We start from the raw sequence: 19,830 nt of genomic DNA on the forward strand, positions 1-19,830 counted from the left end.
GCTACACAAGAAATTCAATGTTCTGGTGCCCAAGCTGTGACATAGAACAGGAACGTTGGCTATAAACTTCTCTTCTTTGGTAGCCCATAAACTCAATACGGTATTGATATTGCTATCTTAGAAGATTGCCGTGATGCCATTTAAAAAGTCGAACGATTTGACGACCGACTGACGAAGCTCACAATTATATCAACTGATCGCACTATTCACTTTTCACCGCGTACGCACCACAGAGAGGTTGATCTGATGCCGAGGAAGATACCTTCTGGCAACTTCTCGATGCAAAGACTTACAACATGCCATTACCGCGACCTTAATGGTCATGTGGGTGACAAAGCAGAAGGTAACAGGTGACATGGGGCAAAAGAGTTTAAAGCGTGCAATATGTGTAGCGAGCGTATAGTCGATTTTGCGGACATCCATGACCTTGTACTTATGAATACATCATCCTAGTATTCCTGGGAATAGTAAAATGCAAATCAACTATATTCTTATAAGACGCCGACATTTTACCACCGTTACTGATTGCAAAGCCGACCATTGATTACCGCCTTGCGAATCCAGCCACCGATAAAACAGTGCGAGGAACGCACTGGCCCGTCGAGCATTATTATGGTGGTGATTTTGTGAAAAGAAAGAAGAAATGATCTTACTTACGCGATTACCAACCATTACGAATGTGGGAGAATCATGGAACCAAATTAAAATCACAATCCACAAAGCGGTCTATGCAATTCTCGAGGTCGCCAAGCAAGGTAGCGGTTCATCAACCAAGGTACTTGGGTTTTGGAATGACGATGTTGAAATAAAGGTCCGTGAAAAGAAGCGGCTCTGCCACAAGTCCCTCAGCTATAACCGGGAAGCGAAGAAAGCGATCGCTATCACCCGAGCGGCCCATGACAAAGATCTTTAAGAAAAGCTTCCCTCGTGTGGACTACCTCTCCCGCCTCCGTTTTCTGAACCTTCCCTTCCTATAACAGCTGATCCTATCTGGATCTATGCACATTTTTTAAACTTTACTCGAGTCTGATGGACTGCTCCCCGGAAGTGCATTTACTTCGCTTCCAAGGGAACATTTACTGAAGATCGCATAAGGCATCTTCATGCTTCTCGAGAAGCACTTTTGGATATGGCAGGGAAGCCCTTCCATTTCGCTTCCAATTTTTCCTATTGGGATGTGCCAGTAAAGCTTGCGGGTAGTAGCCAATGTAATAAACTTATTTGTACCTGGGTCTTTGATAGTTATGTTCATATGAGTATCTAGGGGTTTTTAAAAATATGCCAGAATATTTTATATTCTTAGCTATGTAGCTTCTCGCATAAGATGACCACAAAAGCTTAAAATCCCAAGCGCCCAGTTTCCGGTATCCCAACTTGTTTAATTAGAAAAGCGGAACAAAAAAACTTTTTTGGAAATATTCAGTAAAAAGAACCATTACAAAATGAACTAATTTAAATAAGTTGTAATTCTGCTATTAACCGCCCCGAAACATCTTGATATAGTCCTAATTTTATAATCGGTTTTTCTTCCAACTAATTCCATTCCGTACAGCGTCACCTATACGTCATCTCACAAGTTTCAACGTAAATTCACCCTAGCATTGTGACAAAATTTCCCCACACGAACTGTCACCAAGTTCAGGCCCATGTGAAGTTTGAAGTCGGTCGTTCTTTCACTTCCGCCACGATCTGAGTCGTACACAGTTAAAATATGGGTGAGTGTTTGTTTCGTAAAAAGTCGTGTAAATAATGTGCGAAATTTCATGTTAGCCAGTTAAAAGTGTAGTTCCAACTCCTGCCTGTAAATTTCACCCGAAATTCCTGTGGAAATAGTTCAAAAACCTGGAAAATTCGTATTGAACTCTGACTCCCGTAGGCAGTCAATCTGTCACTCGGTCATAAGTCAAGTGCATTTCGTTGGGTACGGTTGCGTCCCGGTTCAGTTGCGGTCTCATGGGCGTGAGAAATCGTGAAAAAGTTTGTGAATCTGTCGCTAATGAGTTACTTGTTCACCGTTGAATTAACGGCATTGACGGTCCGTTGCGACTTTCGTATTTATTTGGCTCGATGAGGTACTTTTCTGTTATTTTTTTATCATTGGAAATTTTGCCGCGAACCTAACCCCAAAAGGAAAGGAAATGTTTGCTTTTGACTGGCTAGCAATGTGCGATTCCTCGTTTTCTTTAAAGTCGGTCATGACCTGTTCCTGGCGTAATTGGGAGCGTTTGTTGTGATTTTCGCACAACTGTCTCGGTTGACCCATTTCGGCCAGTTAACGGAAAAGTCAGTGACGCGCTCCTTAGCTCGCAAATGGGTGTATCAAAAGCTGCCTAACTTCATCTTTTCTTGTTTGTAGGAAAACCACGAGGTATTCGTACCGCTCGCAAGCACGTAAACCACCGTCGTGACCAGCGGTGGGCTGACAAGGACTACAAAAAGGCTCACTTGGGCACAAGATGGAAGGCCAATCCCTTCGGAGGCGCCTCCCACGCCAAGGGAATCGTTTTGGAAAAGGTGTAAGTACGCTTTCTATCTTTAGTGGAATCTTGATTTGCGTCAGTTTCGCCCCGACCACCGAAGGGTGAGGTTTGCAGGTCGCCTTGCAGTGTATTCCTGTGTTTTTGGTGTTATCGAAATCCAATCACAGGAGTATACTGTGAGCTGCCCTGCAAGGATACATCGAGGGTTTCTTTTATCAAATTAAAATGTTGCATTTGTCTCGAAACTTCAAATAAGCGAAATGTTTTGATTGAGTTGTGTGAATTATTCGCATCAAAAGCCGACGAACTGCGTCTCCACGTGTTCCGCACTACACACAGACAAGTGGGCGTGGTTTCTGCGAAAATTTGGATGCTCCCAGATTAGCTCGTAAATGCTAATTCGTCGGAAACAAGATTTGTAACGGAATTGAATTTTGAACCAAGAACTGTTAATTGATTTACTTTGCCGAGCGTTTACGAGTAGGAGTCGTTTGCCTTCTTCAAATGAATTGGTCGTGCTTGCTGTACTACGGATGGTGTCGGTTATAGCGGTGAAATCAGCATTTTAACTACTTGTGCAAACCATTTTGGTTAACGTGACTTTTCTAATGCTGTTTTCCGACATAGAGTGAACTCCGTTTGTAAGTTCAATGGCGTCGCTGCTAATTGTGAATTGGCAATGAAGTTTCCGCGTGTCTGGATGATAGCGGGCATTTGTTGAGGCCGGATTGAGTTGATAACCCTCTACGTCGATGGACATCTTGGAAATGCTCACTTGTATATCGAAAAATAAGACTGAATTTCTTAGAGACAACAGGGCGTTCGTGTTTTCTTCAGTGTCGTCCAGGAAGTTAGCGTAATATACTCATAACTTCTGCATTCATTAATCACTGACTTGGTTGCAGGGATAGTTTCAATCCATCCGCTTGCGCTGAGAGCATTGAAGAAACTACAAAAGTTCTCATGGCATGATCCGCAACTGACATAACTTTGAGATAGATTAGTCATGCAAATTCCCCTTAATCTCCACATATTTATCTATATCACAACCGTTGTATGTTGGTTTTTTATTTACGTTCCAAAATTATAATTCTCTGCACTAAGGCAAGTGCGATTTATTGCTTGAACACGATCACTTGGCAACTTTTATTCCTTAGCTAGGGGTCAATTTGTTTCCGCTAGCAAATGCACGTGGTAAGCTATTTCCACGGCAGTATTATGGTCAAACGGCCTAAACTCTTGCTGCTGGCTTGTTGGATTATTTACATATTTAAGCGGAAGGAAGCCAGTTGATACCAGGAGTATAAGTTGTCATGGCACAAATATGGCATGTGATCGCATCAGCACAATTCTAGAAAAAAACATCTTCGGTGTCATGATATGCATTGTCAAAACTGTTTCGAGGAGTCAGACGATTTTTGGATATTTCGAGAACAATTTGTTTACTCCCTTTGGTACTATACGTCGTATAGCCTTCCCGAAATTTTCTACATGTCTTTAGTTAGTTTAATGGAGAAACCATTGTTCCAAGCACCTAGGCCTTATGTAAGGCCCACTATCCCCGAAAATAGCTTATTTAATGGCCTACCTTACATGAATTGAATTTCTAGAAGCGCGTTGAATTCGTAGAGGTTCGTACAATCAAATGAACTGTCGATGGGCCACGATCTTTATGTTGGGAATCGCATTCTTTTTTTTTCTTTTAAGCAGGAAGGTCATGGGTATTTTAGTAAGGTTCGTGATACTGCTCCTTCAACTATCACCAGAAAAATGTTGGGCAGTGGATTCTGCTGTGTATAACCAACCTAAAGAAAAGGAGGAGGAGGGAGTGCCTGGACAATGTCCTTGTAATCCTTTGAAGTCCTTGGAATTACAAGTGCCTTCATCGGTGGCAGGCCTAAAATACCAATTAACCCGTCCTAAGCGCTTAATACTTTAATTCCCCCATCTTAATCAAATCTCAACTCAAATTGTTGAAACCTTGTTGATCTGATTTGCGCAATCGCAACTCCTCAGATGCTGTCTCACCTCTGAATTGGGAGCAGTGTTACCGAATATCGTTATGAGGTGGTATTTGCTCTCTTGTATGAACTCAAAAACACGTGTATGAATTATAACGAGGACAAAAATCGCCTAGTAAAATTTAGACGTAAGCCGGCCGAAACTACAAAACTTTGTACTGAAGAAGGGGCTATGTTGCTCCCGAAATATATATAAACAGTGCTGGACAAAAGAATTCGATCAGTAAGATTATGTAAAATTTTTATTGAAAATTAGTCTACGAAAAATAGGTAAATTTGGTGAATGTTTCATATCAATCATAAAACTCGTCGTATCAATGATTTTTTTGTGTTTACTTAATAACTGAACAATAAGTTCATAAATGCTTAATTACAATTTCGTTGCACCTCCTTCTGCCTTAATTACTTCTCTAGTCCCCGCAGGCGTTGATGAAATAAGATTCTGCATCATCTGCAGGTCAATTTCATCATTCCACTTCCTTAAGAGGCTTAAACCCAGCAGAAACTCTAACGATACCAATACTTTCCTCTCTCCAATTCAAGTTAAAATAACGCACTTACGCGAGTAGGGCACACTTAACTGACCGGATTTTTTTGCCCAGTTCTGTATATATACGTTCAAAACAAAGAATTGTAGTTTGGGGGAAGCTACTCCTTGTCTATTAAGTTTTAGGCTGGACTTCAAGTATAGACGAAAATCTAATCTCCTAAGCTAGATTTTTATTAGGGAATGGAGGAATCCCTAAGTTCGCCATCCATGTGATGAGTTGCCTCTGCCCTGGACGAAACCACTAATTATATTATTTTTGCAATTTAGGTGCCCAAGAACCGAGGGGCCGTGTACCACAGCTCTGGTGGAAGTAGTTGCTTTCCAATTGGTCCGGTCCGCCATCGGGCGATACCCTAGCACAAATCAACTTATTCAACCCATCACGATGCTGATGCGAGTATAATTTACAGCGATAAGACTGCTTGCCCCCAGAATTGCATTGCTTTTGTTGTCCAAGTTGGAAAATACTCATGGAGAGGACGCAGCCATTCCACTATTTGATGTTGCGATCGAACTTTATTCGTTTGTTCAAACTACACTGTTTTGATGCTACGAACTTCCTAAGACTATGGGAAGGGCAAGGGGAGCAGAATCCAGCAAAGGAAAGATAGATACTCTTCCATCCTGCCACTAGAGAATTCTTCGAGATCCCCAAATCAGTTTATTGTCCTAGTGTTCGCCGTCTGGTTCCATCTAGAGCTAGGCAATTACAAAGGGAATACCTGAAGGATTTTCCCTTCTCTCTGCAACTTTGACAAAGATATGGGTATCCCGTATCCGGCGTCATGGTCCATATAAGCCAGCCGTGCAAACCACCATAATCTTGTACGCGTTTTGCACGCGTCTGACCCGAAAGTCTTCACGTTAAAATCCTTTTTATATGACGGCCAAACCCTCCTTAATTTAGGCAGTGAACCTCCGTCATCTGAAGTCAGCGGTTGTTAAGCAGGGCGAGTAAATTCCACCCTTCCCAATCGTCAGTGGGTCGTCTACTGCTCCGACCGAGATAATGCCCAGTCGGTCCGCCCGTTCCTCTCTACGCTCTTATGGTCGAGAACTAAGGACAGGTTGATTTTCATCGCAAAGCCCTATCCCATCAGCTTGGACTACATCGCCATTAGGGATCGGATGCTCCAGACGTCGACAGGCTTCTGGTATAGCCAGTACCGCTTGGAATGCCCTGGTAGATCCTGGCAGACCATACGACTCAATTACATTGTATCCGAGAAAATCCCCTTACTGACTCCACAGACCCTCTTTGATTCAACGGTAATGAATATTGTTATAATCTTGCAACAAGTTCCTATACTATCCTGAGGGGAAAGCTCACAGCAAAATTCCTTTTGAGACTTAGCTTGCGTGTGACGTAATCTGCTGGGAAAGCGCGGAGTAAATCATTGCGCATATTCGACCATCTACGGTAAATAATAATAATCGTTGGTGCAACAATTCATATTGGATCAGGGTCTTGAAATGTGTTAGAGCAATTCATTCAAGATCGCAACGGTACACTGTAGTGCCCTTTATGAGGCAATGTGGTCAGTATTGCGCTCACCCGAGACTATTATCCTGATTTGACTCAGGTACTCATTCGCAGCTGTGTCGACTGGTATCCGACATCCAGTCACGATACAAGTTGCTCTGCTACCAGTGAGCCATCCGGAGAATGCGGTAAATGAGTGTGAGAAAAATTTCGTCCATAGGCTTGATGGTGGCCAGTTAGCTACCTCGTCCCTATTCCACCGATATGCAATGACATTTCGTACCCCCAATGCACTTCTTCCTCCTGTATTCTTGATTCAGACCCACGTGGTTTGACAACACTGCATGTTATAGCGTATTTAGTACGGAAGTCCAGGGTGAGGAGACGGGGCCCCAGTAACACCTGCACACACATGGTTCTTTAAATCCCATTAAGATTTCTTGTTCAGTGCCGTCCAATATGCTTAGAGTTTCACCCTTCACTGATTAACCAAACTGGCAAATGTGTTCAAATAGACTGTTCAAACGTATTCACTGATACTGAACCGCTATTTGGAATTGAATCGATCTTGTGAATGGACTCTAAGGCATGAATATCGTTAACGATGTGAGGAGAGCTGAAGTATGAAGGACAGTCAATTTCCTGAAATGATCAACAGAGTGGTGAACAAGTATTTTTCGCCATGATGTTTGGATCGTTGGTCAGTGCTGTTGCACGTACTCGAAGAGGGCGATTAGACCTGAGTCTGAGGGATTAACTTTGAAGTGACTGTTGTCACGAATCCGCATCGAAGGTTATCTGGAACTAATTTCTAGAAGGTCTGCTCTCGATCCGATTATTTGCTGTTGGCATCCTTGTTTCATAGTGATAATGATTACGTTCACATTTTGGTCATCTCCCATTCTCTTGTGCATTACATGTTAGATATTTCACATGAGGCCTAAATTTCTGATATGTCTGATAAATGCCGATGGCCAAATAGTCCCTCGTAGCGCACATTTAACACAGGACAAGATGTCAATTTTTTAAAATGAGTGAATTTGACCCAATGCAAAGATTAGGAGCATTTAATTCCCGGGCAAACAAGCAATTACGAAAGAAATATTAGATTGTAAAAAGAAAAGTGAACACTTCAAGGCTAGATCCAAATTAAGTTTTTGTGCTCTAGTGTCCTAGATACACGACAGTATCCACTTGTGTACTGTGTTCTCGAGATTTCTGCCTGATGAGTAGTTTATCCTGTTGAAATTCGGCGAGTTTTGTAGTCAAAAGATCTCTCGTGCCTTAGAGAACTTTAATTGAAAATGGATCAGCTCATTCCTACTGAAGTATGAATCCACCTTAGTTGAAGGGTGTGTCGCACATGATTTAATATATTACGGAGAATTGACTACTGGTAGATCAACGTCGATTCCGTTATTAATTTGAGAGAATTTGGTTCGTTGATTCATTTGATTTATGAGGACTGAACTTTTGCTTTCAGCTTGATCCAAGCAATTCGAAATTGTTCTGGATTAATGCTTAGTTCTGCGACTATAACGAAAGATGGAAAGTGGGCGGGTCTTTAACATCGAAACCACTTTGTTCAAGCGACAAGCAGCGAATTTTCTCAACTGGGCAACTTGGATAAAATGGTGTTCTCGAAAAATTACAGGGGAGGCGTTTTCAATGTTATGATCATATATCAGGTTGTCCACAAAGTTTTCGCACAAATCAAAGACAGAATTCAGCAGATAAGTTTATAAAAACCTTTAATTATTTAATCTAATATATAATTGCCTCCATTAGATACGACTTCCCTCCATCTATCGGGCAACTTCAAAATCCCCCCTCTATAAAACTCTTCCCCCTTCCCCTCAAAGTACGTGCGAAGTGCACTTTGGAGGTCAGCTTCAGAAGTCATTTTTTTACCATCCAGAAAATGTTGGAGGGACCTGAACAAATGGTAATCAGAAGGAGCAAGGTCGGGACTATACGCAGGATGACTCAAAACTTCCCAGCCAAGCTCACTCAATTTTCGCTGAGTAGTTAAAGATGTATGCGGCCGGGCGTTATCATGATGAAAGACAATATTTCGCTTGTTGACCAATGCTGGTCGTTTCGAACGTAGCTGGGTGTTTAATCTGTCGAGCTGCTCGCAGTACTTATCGGCGGTAATGGTCTCGTTTGGTCCCAAAAGCTCGTAGTGTATGGGGCCACGAACGTCCCACCATATACTGAGCATTCGCTTCTGCTGATGAATAGACGGCTTTGCTACCGATGGACCCGGTTGATCTCGATGAGTGTAGGCTCGTTTCTTCGCTACGTTTTCGTACACAATCCATTTCTCATCGCCAGTTACCAATCGATTCAAAAAAGGGTCGTTTTCGTTCCGTAAAAGGTTAGCGGAGCAAATTCTCACTCTATCGGCCAGATTTCGCTCAGTCAGTTCGTGCGGTACCCACTTTGTGCTCTTCAAAACATATCCAAGACGCGTAATGGCTACTGCTACTCCTGATTTTGATACACCGAGATCCTCTGCAAGCACACGTGTCGAAAGAAAAGGATTCGCTTCCAGTTTGTTGCGCAGGATATCGTCGTCAATCGTATAGGGTCTTCCTGAGCGAGGTTCATCTTCAAGTGTCAGGTCTCCGCTGTAGAATTTTTCGAACCAACCGTAAACTGTCCTGCGCTTTACCTTTCCTTCACCGAATACCTTCGACAAATTTTCAATCGCCTTCGGCACCTTCGTCCCCATTTGAAACTCGTACAAAATGCAATGACGAAAATGTACTTTGTCGAATTCCATGTTTATCCTTGAATATCCTTCACAACACTGATCCTTCAAGGATAATTTACCATGCATTTTATAGTTAGGACTCTGACCTTTCCATTGGGATATCACATGTTGTACCTGCTGTTTTGGTTTGTCTGCTAATTGCTTTTTAATTGTCACATTAATATTTGTGCGAAAACTTTGTGGACAACCTGATAATTCGCGCTGATAACAGTTCGTTATTTAAGATTCCCCTGAACATCGGCTTTGACAGAAAAATACCAAAAGTCGGACCAAAACAGCGCTGGCATTGATGCAGCCGGGCCAAGTATATGACGGAGAAAAGTGGACACAAGAGCTTGAGAAGAAGATAGACTGATATAAACTGATGTATTCATCCTGAAATCAAAAATTGACTGTTTTTGCGGTATGAACAGCGGCATAGTCGCGTTGGAAATTTGAACCTGCCACATATGCCGAAATATTACCAGAAGCCCCTATTTTATGATCTGTGATAACCATCTACATGGTTAACATTTCCCTATTCTGTTACGCCTTCTTGAAAATCAATTTTCCTTTTGAAAGCAAAGATAACCCAAGTTTCTGGGGTTGTTCAAGGCAGGTGACCTTTTTTGCACAAATAAAAGCTGGTTCTTAAGGGTTCACCCTTAATTTGACCAATTCTTCTACTGATTGTTTCCTCTTCCTCTGGTCGTCTCAAATAAAGCACATCTAATAAAGTGCCCTGAGATTGAATTGGGAATCTTAACTCTAGTTATTTCAAGTACAAATGAAGTAAGATTTCAATATGTAGTGCACGCGGTACATTTCGGCCAAATTTGCGATTGCCAATGGGCAATTGGAGACCACCCTTATAAACAAAAAATGTTGCGTTCGAAGCAATAATTAAATGTCGACAAAATCACAACAAACCTACTGAATTGTAGAAATCGTAAATTGTAAATCTGATCAGCAATTTTTGTTTTCAACGTCAAAAATGCCAATTCTTTTCGTTTTCAAGAGCCGCCATGTTCTCTTTTTTTCGATTTTTTGCTGGAAGACTGATCCTTTTGTTATGAAAAATGTCGGGTTTCTGTTTGATTCTCAATTTCCGTTGTTTTTGTAAATTTGTTTATTTTTATTTTTTATTTCAATGGAAAGTTATTTCATAGCATTTTTCTCTCTTCACAGAGGTGTTGAAGCCAAACAGCCTAACTCTGCCATCCGAAAGTGCGTTCGTGTACAATTGATTAAGAACGGCAAGAAGATTACCGCTTTCGTTCCACGGGACGGTAGCTTGAACTACATTGAAGAAAACGACGAAGTTCTAGTTTCTGGTTTCGGTCGTAGTGGTCACGCCGTCGGTGATATTCCCGGTGTCAGATTCAAGGTAAGATGTCAGCTAACAATTCAAAGGTTATAAAACTGCAAATGTTTGAATGTTGGTGCTTTAGCCGATTCTCTATTTGTAAACTTAAAACTTGATAATGAGGCAGAACGAACACGCTTTGTTAGTCCAAAACAAATTTTATGATGATAAATTAACAGAGCCAATCATATGATTCCTATGATTATTACTGTTAATCCCAATCAACTGAAAAATTAATTTGAAAGAGAGTTATACTCTTTTTGCGTGCGGTTCTAATACGTTTTCCTTTCTTTTCAGGTTGTTAAGGTCGCTAACGTATCACTTCTCGCCCTCTACAAGGAGAAGAAGGAACGTCCAAGATCTTAAGTTATTCCATGTAAAACGATAAAATTTTTAAAATACAAACTGAGATTACCATTTATTTTGGTATGATCGACAAAATATATGCGTTTTATTACTGATTGAAGGAGGAACTCTACTTTGTTGAAAATAGGAAAATTTTGAAAAAAAACCCCACCTGAAATTTGAATTGAAAGACCCTTTCCAGAAAGGAGTGTCATTCTCAGTGATTTAGAATGGCCCTGTCGTTTTGAGATAAGTTTAGACTAGTCTTGAAAACAAGCGATTTTTCGGATATAAACCCTGCGATCGGAACATTAATATTCACGAATTTTGAGAGGGTTTTAGGCAAATGTTTGTGACCGTTGGGAATTACTGAGGGAATTGAATATCAACCCAACAGCAGGCCCTCGTCCCGTCATGATTGACCAATAGAGGCAACGTTTGAAACTCACCGAAACATCACTGAATTCAAAACGGTCATTAACCCCAAAGAGGAGGCGAGCTGGCGGCAGATTTATATTGATTACTAACACTAATCAAGGACAACCGCGTTAAGAACTTGAAACAACTGTAGAGTGGGAGTCAAGTTAAATAAGAACTCGGACAGTGTATTCGAAAGAATATGTTATGAGAAATTAAAGCCATTAAGGCACTGAAGAGTCGGCTTGTACAAGAAGTAGCACTAAAAGATTTACATAAAGTTAATGCTCAGACAATAGATAGCGCTCTTCAATTTAGAAGCTATATTTAAAATTATTCCTGGGTTTGTGTGTGTGGTGGGGGAAAAGCTGCAGGTTCTGAGCCCTCAAGCCGTGTTGGCCTATTGTACCCGCTACCCCCATCTAACGGAATATTCCGGATTCGTTAGCGTATTGCAGGATTTCCGTTAGTGGATGTAATGCTACCCGCCGCAACTGCAGAAAATTCATAAAATTTCATTGGTATGATCGAGTTCTATTCAGATCATTCATATTCAAACGACAAATTGCAAAAGAAGCCAAAAGCTGAGACCATTCAGAATTTCTTAAAAAGTTAAGGATAGTTTTAGAAATAAGATACTACTAGTACTATTCATAGGGAAATTTCAAATTGTAGGCAAGGTGCAATGCCTATCGAGCCCTATGATGCAGCAATTGAAAGACGTCAAGTATCTCCGCAAGTAGCTCACGGAGCTGAAGAAAACAGTTTCATTGAGAGCTTAAATGACTAGCTGGGCTTCAAAAATTGCCTAAACCAGGCATGTAAAAAAATGGCATTTTGAATAGAACGATAAAATTATCTGAAGCAATGCAAGTAGCTTTCGAGATCGAACCAAAAGATTACAAAACATTAAAAATAAACAACGGTAGCATCTACCAACTTTTGAGGGTTTAGAAATAAAATCATTTCACATAAGTGGCTATGTGATAACAAGATTCATTTAGAAATAGACGGAATCTTAGCTCGATATATCTTATTAGGGAACAAATGCAAAGTTGACTGCGAAACACATGTATTGTCATTAACGCTCCATGAAGAACAGCTGATATTACCAATAAACATGAACAGTAGGGTGATTAGTAATGCATGTTACTACTCCAAAAACTGAGCTAATATAAAGAGTACATATGGTTTTAACTGAGCAGCGAGCAAATTGTATTCACAACAAACACCAGAGTACCTTTTTTCTCTTTAGTCCTTGTTCCGTTCACGAGGGGGGTCGGTTGCGCCATGTTGATCTATTAAAGGCCTAATCTGGATGTAGTCGCAAGGTTTTCAAATCACCATCTATCGCATCAAGCCACCGTTGCTTCGCTCGGTCTTTTGGTCATTTACCTTCGACTTCGATGTTCAGACCAATCTCGGGAAGTGAATTTTCGTTAGCGCGATTTACGTTAAAATGCCATCGAAAACGCCTCTCGCAATAGACAAAATGACTATATGTTTTTTACGCCGAAATAGTGGTACAATTTAACAAAACTTCGAAAGACCGTTTTTGAACAAAAAAACTATTCCACATTGTTAGCATTTTAAATTTCAAGCAAATCCAAACAGCGTGAAATGCCAAGGAGGACGATAAAATATTGTTCGTTTGGGGTGAATGCAATATCTACATCTTTATGTATATATGCCTTATAATTTGTAAAAAATATGAAGGAATATTTTGTGTTTTTAGCACAACACCAGCTTCCGGTATCCCGACTTGTTTCCCTTTTTGGATTTTTCATAGCACCTAGAAGCCAAAAACCCGCTATAAAATCAGCTAAGTTAAAAATATATAAAATTAATAATTATAAACAAGTCGGGAAACCGGAAGCTGGACGCTTCAGGTATGAAAGGTTTTGTGCATTTCCTTTATAAAGACATTTGGCTGTGAATTTGTCCCATTAGTACGTAGCACGTTATATATGTATATATTACGTGAAAATATCCACTTTCGGGTGATATTGATATTCAAAGCCTTGAAAATTATTCAAATTCAACAAACTAACTTTATTAGTAATAATGCGATTTCGAAAAAATTGCGGTGCTATGAAGGAATTAGGGGGGTTCTGTAGCTAATTACCGAAAATTATAGTAATATACTAATATTAACTTCATTTGAACAGATATCGCTATGGAAGGTATTTCGGAGCCCCCGCCCCCGCACTCCCCACCTTTCTAACAAATGTCAAAACTAACACCGGCTTCGGAAAGTACTAATCGAGGTCTTTCATTTGATACACATGACTTTATTTGGTGAAAAAAAAATATTCACCCTCCGTTTGCATGTATGGGGACCCCCCTCAAATTCGGCGGAGAATGATGTAACTCACTGTATGCGTGAGCGTTCACACTTTCCACTTAATTTGGTGTAAATGGCTTTAACCGGCTGCGAGAAAAACGCGTGTGACAGACAGAAAAACGATTTTAATAAGGTTTTGTTTTATACAAAACCTTAAAAAAAAGTCCAAGCGATACCTGGTGAATTATATGAAGAAGTACTGTACAAAATTGCAAAACGATTTTGAGTTATGGAGTATACGGACTTCAAAAATAACAGGTTTTACAAAATTGATTTAAAGTTTTTTTTACACTAAAGAGCCTCGCCTGGAACAACGGACGTTCAAATATCAATTTCAAATGTAAATTTTACTACGAACGACTTGAAATTTTAACGCAATATCCTTGAGACATTATGCATTCATTTAAAAAATGGAAAGAAAAAAGTTTAAGTTTAAAAAAAAACTTTAGAATCTGAGTGAAATTATGCAGTGTTTCCAACGATTAATTAATTGAAATAATAAAAACTTGTTGTTTCTTTTTCGTTGGTGTGTTAGCACTGATGAAGGGAACAAGTGGTTCCCGAAATATCGGTATTTGCAAGAATAAATATCCACACCAACGAAAAAGAAACAACAAGTTTTTATTATTTCAAAACTTTTGAAATCATATTATTACGATTTAGAAAAATTATGGCAAAAACATACATGAAATATATACATACATATATACTATATATTAATATTTTATAATTGATGATCTGCAATGAGTATCGATTAAATTTTCAATTTGAAATCAAATGTTCAGATGTTTTTTTTCCTGTGCTTTACAATAGCTTTATCAAAATTATTTAAATCACTAAATTTATACGCCACACGGTATTTTTGGAAGAAAATAGTAGACATGGTTCAAGAATAAATTTGTTGGAGATGTAGGAGGACCCACATATTGAGGGCAACTGCCAGGCAGGACTGCAGAGCCCCGGTAGTACCTGGACATTCCGAATCCTATGAAGTACAATAATGCTTTTTATTCGGCGCCTACCACCGCACAATGGAAATGTACAATAAAATGGGAGGAATCACGGTATGTACATACATCCAGTGAATCACCCTCGGCCGATTCCCCAAGGACTTCTTGCAGGCATAGAAGGCTACTCAGGCCTTCCTAACCTTCAGTTCTATGTTCAGGCTCCAATTTAACTTAGTATCCACGATCATACCAGTATACTTTACATTGGAGAAAAGAGCCAATTTTTGTTCACTTAGTCACGGGAGGTGGAATTTGGGTATGCTTCACTTGATGGTAATTAGCATCAGCTTCGTTTTCGTTGGATTAATGCTGAGTTCGTATTTTACAACGCGTCCTCCATGATTTCACTCATAACGGGGGAAAACATCGCTGACATCAATATTTCCAAGCGCAGTTACTCACGAAAGTAAATATGCAGAGCCCCTTTAAATCTTTCTTATAATTCCAATTACACAAAAACATAAAAATTGTATTGAGTGATATCTGTAGCTGATATGCCTGGAGTGAAGCCTCTTTGGTGTGGGCCAAAGATGTTCTGAGCGTATCCGGTCTAGCAAGATAGCGGAGAATATCTAATAGATGGTAGATTTCTCTCTAAGGTTTCATCCTGCTGACTTGTTGGTAAAACTTGCGCGCCTGGTGTGCTTGCTCCCTGTACTTTTCGAGTTCATAGACCTGTTGGTTCTACCAGGCTTCCTTTTTCCGTCTGTGAAGTCGCTTCTTTGTTCGACGAGTTCGTGATAAGTCTCTGCACATGCTCGCGTCCTTTGAGAATGCATCATTACTTGGTATGTAGCATTCTTCTGTTCCGTTGCTAGTTTACATTCATCGTCAAACCAGCCGTTCCGACTCTACGGCTGGGGCCAAGTATGTTTGTGGCCGTATTTATGATAACGTTCTTCAGGTGATTCTCAAGATCATTTCTTGATGCTTCATCTCCAGGATCTCTGCTGACTGCGGTTATTACGGCGTCCATTTCCCTCTTATATGTGTTGCGGAGGGCTGTGTTGTGGCTGGCTTCAGTGGTAACTCTCACCTGATTGTCAGAGGGGATTCTAGGTGGGTGTTATTCGAGCTCGGAGCACCATGCCAACGAGATAGTGATCCGAGTCTATATTGACTTCCCTATATATTCTGACATTCATCAAGGCTGAGAGGTGGCGGCGTTCAATCAACACGTGGTTAATTTGGTTGCAAGTGGTCCCGTCTGGAGAGGCCCACTTGTGTTTGTGGACCGCTTTCCGCGCAAACCAGGTACTTCCAACAACCATTTCGTGTGACACTGCTAATTGAATAATTTGCAGTTCGTTATCATTTGTATTTTGATGTAAGCTATGGGAGCCAATGTATCGCTTGAATATTGGTTTCGTCCCTACTTGGCTGTTAAAATCCCCAGGTATAATTTTGATATCATGTGTGGGACACGCTTCGAGGGTTCGTTCTATTGCTTCGTAAAAGGTATCCTTTTCCGACTCTGCAGTCTCCTCTGTAGGGGTGTGAACGTTAATGCGACTTATATTTTTAAATTTGCCTCTCAAGCGCAGAGTGCATAGCCGTTCGCTCATGTTTTCAAAGCCGATAACAGCAGGTTTCATTTTCTGGTTGACTAAGAAACCTACTCCGAGCACATCGGTTACTGGATGGCCGCTATAATATATGGTGTAGTGACTCTTCTCCAGGATACCGGTCCCTGTCCAACGCATCTCCTGTAGCTCTGTTACATCAGCCCTATATTGAGACAGGGTATCGGCTAGTTGCTTGGCAGCTCCATCTCTGTGCAGGGAGCGCGCGTTCCATGAGAAAATGCGCAAATCGTTATTCCTTTGTCGTGTCGGGTCCGTCGTTGTGTTATCCATCAGTCCGAGGCTCCTGTTGTTGCTTCGTAACTTCGTTTTTCTGTGTAGGGTTGTCAGCCCTACCCAACCCCCTAATATATTTAAGCCAGATGATCGCGGAAACGTGTGGAGAAAAATTAACAGTGGGCTGTAACCAAAATAATATGTAAGGGTCTGTTAAGCAAGCATACCCACCACAGTGTATTTTGGGGGTTTAGGGAGCATGGCAGCAAAAGGAGTTGAAAATATGCATGCGATATTAAGCTCGTAGAGTATTTATGACAACATTTGACCACTAAGAAACGTTTTGCACAAAAGCCGAAATAATACTAAGCTTAAAAAAAGATTTTTCTAAAACAGTCTGACATTGTCAATATTCTCCAGGGCAAGGGCAGTCATAACGTCAAGAGGATACACAATTAAATGCTAAGTGTCTTTTTATTTTTTTATTTATTCATTTTTAACTTTTCTGCATACTTTTGTGTCATAAAATTTGTGCTTTACCCAATTTTCCTTCGATATTTTGTTTTTGTTTATTGATAAGCTGTTTTCCTATTAGCATTGAATTGATAATCCTTACTTAAATAAAATACACTTTTGTTTTGTTACCAAAAATTTGTTTAACTAACATTTTCTTCAATAACAATCTACCCTTATAGCGTGCATACTTACTTTTGTGAGTAATCGTAGCTTTCCGGTATGAGTACCACATGTGCTGGTGTCCGAAAGAAGTGCAGCCCCGGTAAATCTCTGTAATTCAAAGCATGACCCTTACTGTTTCTGGAACATGACTGCGATTATGACATCTGGACCCGGGGATTCATATGTTTATAGTTCAGCCGATTTTATCCTCGGTAATTACTGATTTGACAATCTCATGAGGCTGGGATTGCAACCACGCAAAAAAGGCTCTAGCGGCAGTACTTTTAGAAGGTGGGAAGGTGAATACACAGGATGAATTCGTATGTTTCTTGGTCAGAATTTTACTGAGTCTCGAAGATTCTCTGGTGCTTTCAATGTTCTAGCAATAATCCAGCCTGGACCACTTTTTCGTAGTCTTGATTTCCACCTTGTATAATACTTTTTCAGGGAATTCTTCTATAGCTGCCATTATTTGTGCCTGAAGGTGATGTTGAATACCTCTCTGGTTAGCTTTAGGTGGACAGAGCTTCACTTCACCGCGGTTGCAATCGACTTTGATTGTATTTTGCAGTGCACGAGACTTTGAAGGCAAATGCTTTTCCAGAGCCTCGACCTTCTGCTGGCGATCTATACAATTTGATTACAAAGTTGAATCATTTAGCATCTTGAAAAAGTGGTAATAGTGCCAGCATTATTTTCTATTCCAAGTAATAGGTCACCATCATTCCAAGTTTCTGTAATAGCTCTGCAGCTTTTGCATATTTTGGAAAATTATATAGCTCGAATATGTGTTAAATGTTTCATATCGGAATAGACCTTTTTTTGAATGAAACTGGTAAAGCAACAAATGCTTTAATCAAACCAAGCTCGTCAACCCCTGTCTACTTTTAATAGGTAAAATCCTCATAAAACGAAACAGACCAGTTGTTCATTATCAAGGTATTTATTGTAATAAATCTGCTTCATAAATATATAATATTTTTGAAAGGAAAATGATACACACCATATAAATGAACCTAACAATAACATTATCAAGAAGGTATATCTACACGACTACGAAAAATTACATTAGAAAACTTCATATATAAACAAATTACTTTTAGTTACAACATAAAAGATATAATGCGAACAACACATAAATCACATTATATATGGAATGTACATGGAACTAACAGAGATTTATTAATGTTACAATAATGGATTACAATAGTAATTGGAGTGAACATGAATAATAGGACTACACTCTTCGGATCTTATTCAAATTTAACGAAATTGTTAAAACGATTCGAATCATAAAAAAGACAAACGGTTTCTTTCCTGTGAAAATTGACTACTTTGCCGGAAAACTATGTTAGGAGGTTTGTAAAAATCATGTATTTCACATATCTAGAGTAGTTTGTATTTTATAGTCTGCTGTTGGATGATTATACGATTTGATACCATCCATTGTCGTTTGTATGATGTCTGTGTGGTAGACAATGAACGGTGCTGGCTGTTAGGGCTAAGCCAGCCTTAATTGTTCGTAATCCTTAGCTGATACGGTATGTAACCTTACATTTTTTATGAATTTTTGCGAAAAATATTTTAAATAGTTGCTGCCGTTCAAGGGTGGCTTTAAAAACTATGTAGCAAAGTGATTGTGTTCTTTTCTCGTGAAAAAAGCTCTGGCCTAACGCATTCCTTATTTAAGGCACAACAGAAATCTGAAATGATTTCTGGCATTTCTGCAAATCTAAGACTACAGTTCAAGTACACAATGATTTCCTGCTTCAAGTGCGTTTCTGGTCTACTAAAAAACTTTTGAATGGTGTACATTTGTTCCTTGTAATTGATTAGTTTTGTATCATTTTGTTTGACTCCTTATTGAAAAATATATAACTTGGGGTTGCAAGCGAACGTGGAACGAATTGGTTTCTTAAACGCTCATTGTCAAGCTCTTAGTTAGTCCGTAAGGCGAAAGTTGAATTTAAATTACTGTCCATTGCATGACGCTTGTATCGTTTCCACCCGTTGATATAACTCTTGTATCGTCACACAGGAACTCGACGGCGGTGACGTGACTACTATGGCCTCCATACAAGTGGCATAAACTCTATAAGCAGAAAAGAAAACATTTTTATGTTACCGATTTCTTGGTTAACATTTGCTAAGCGGGTTACCTTTGGCTGTGCTGCAGGGAAGCTGTACAACTTAACTTTCCCGAAATCATCACCTGACGCAAGGATGGTACTGTCGTTACTTCGAGCTGCTGAATTGACATCAGTACCGTCTGCGTGCTCTGGCCATATTCCAACTGTATTGAATGATAATGTGCAGGTTTGCGATGCCCACTTAACATCACGAAGGGACGAAGCTGAAGTTATCTGTCGACATGTGCTCGCGTTCCCTGGAAGAAGAAAGTACGTACATAGTTTGTTATTAGAGAGTAAGAAACGGTTACAGAGAAAAGATGGTGCCCAACTTTTAATAAAACTAAACTGAGCCGTTGTAATTGCTTCGAATAAAGTCTGACTGATCTGAGAAATCTGGTCTGTCTAGAGATCAGTTGTGATATTTACATTCTTTTGCAACCTAGTGTC

The 19,830-nt window shown here is 40.0% G+C and overlaps 2 protein-coding genes across 4 annotated transcripts in view; one reads left to right on the top strand and one right to left on the bottom strand.

The window, feature by feature from the left end:
* Window positions 1-1,568: 1,568 nt before the first annotated feature.
* LOC119653793 (40S ribosomal protein S23) lies at window positions 1,569-11,101 on the top strand. The gene is made up of 4 exons (XM_038058799.1): window positions 1,569-1,715; window positions 2,357-2,516; window positions 10,481-10,679; window positions 10,956-11,101. Exons 1-4 carry the CDS (start codon window positions 1,712-1,714, stop codon window positions 11,022-11,024), a joined length of 432 nt encoding a protein of 143 aa, XP_037914727.1. The 5' UTR covers window positions 1,569-1,711; the 3' UTR covers window positions 11,025-11,101.
* Window positions 11,102-18,175: 7,074 nt separating this feature from the next.
* Window positions 18,176-19,830, bottom strand: part of LOC119653573 (echinoderm microtubule-associated protein-like 2) — a 217,002-nt gene continuing 215,347 nt past the window's right edge. For all 3 annotated transcript variants that reach the window (XM_038058304.1, XM_038058303.1, XM_038058305.1), the window contains 2 exons: window positions 19,411-19,637; window positions 18,176-19,343 (listed from right to left, as the gene is read on the bottom strand). In XM_038058304.1, the coding sequence (XP_037914232.1) occupies window positions 19,218-19,343; window positions 19,411-19,637 (353 nt within the window). In that variant the 3' untranslated portion in view covers window positions 18,176-19,217. The remainder of the gene's footprint in view (window positions 19,344-19,410; window positions 19,638-19,830) is intronic.

The sequence above is a fragment of the Hermetia illucens genome, chromosome 4 (assembly GCF_905115235.1).
Source record: "Hermetia illucens chromosome 4, iHerIll2.2.curated.20191125, whole genome shotgun sequence".
Taxonomy (NCBI): Eukaryota; Metazoa; Arthropoda; class Insecta; order Diptera; family Stratiomyidae; genus Hermetia; species Hermetia illucens.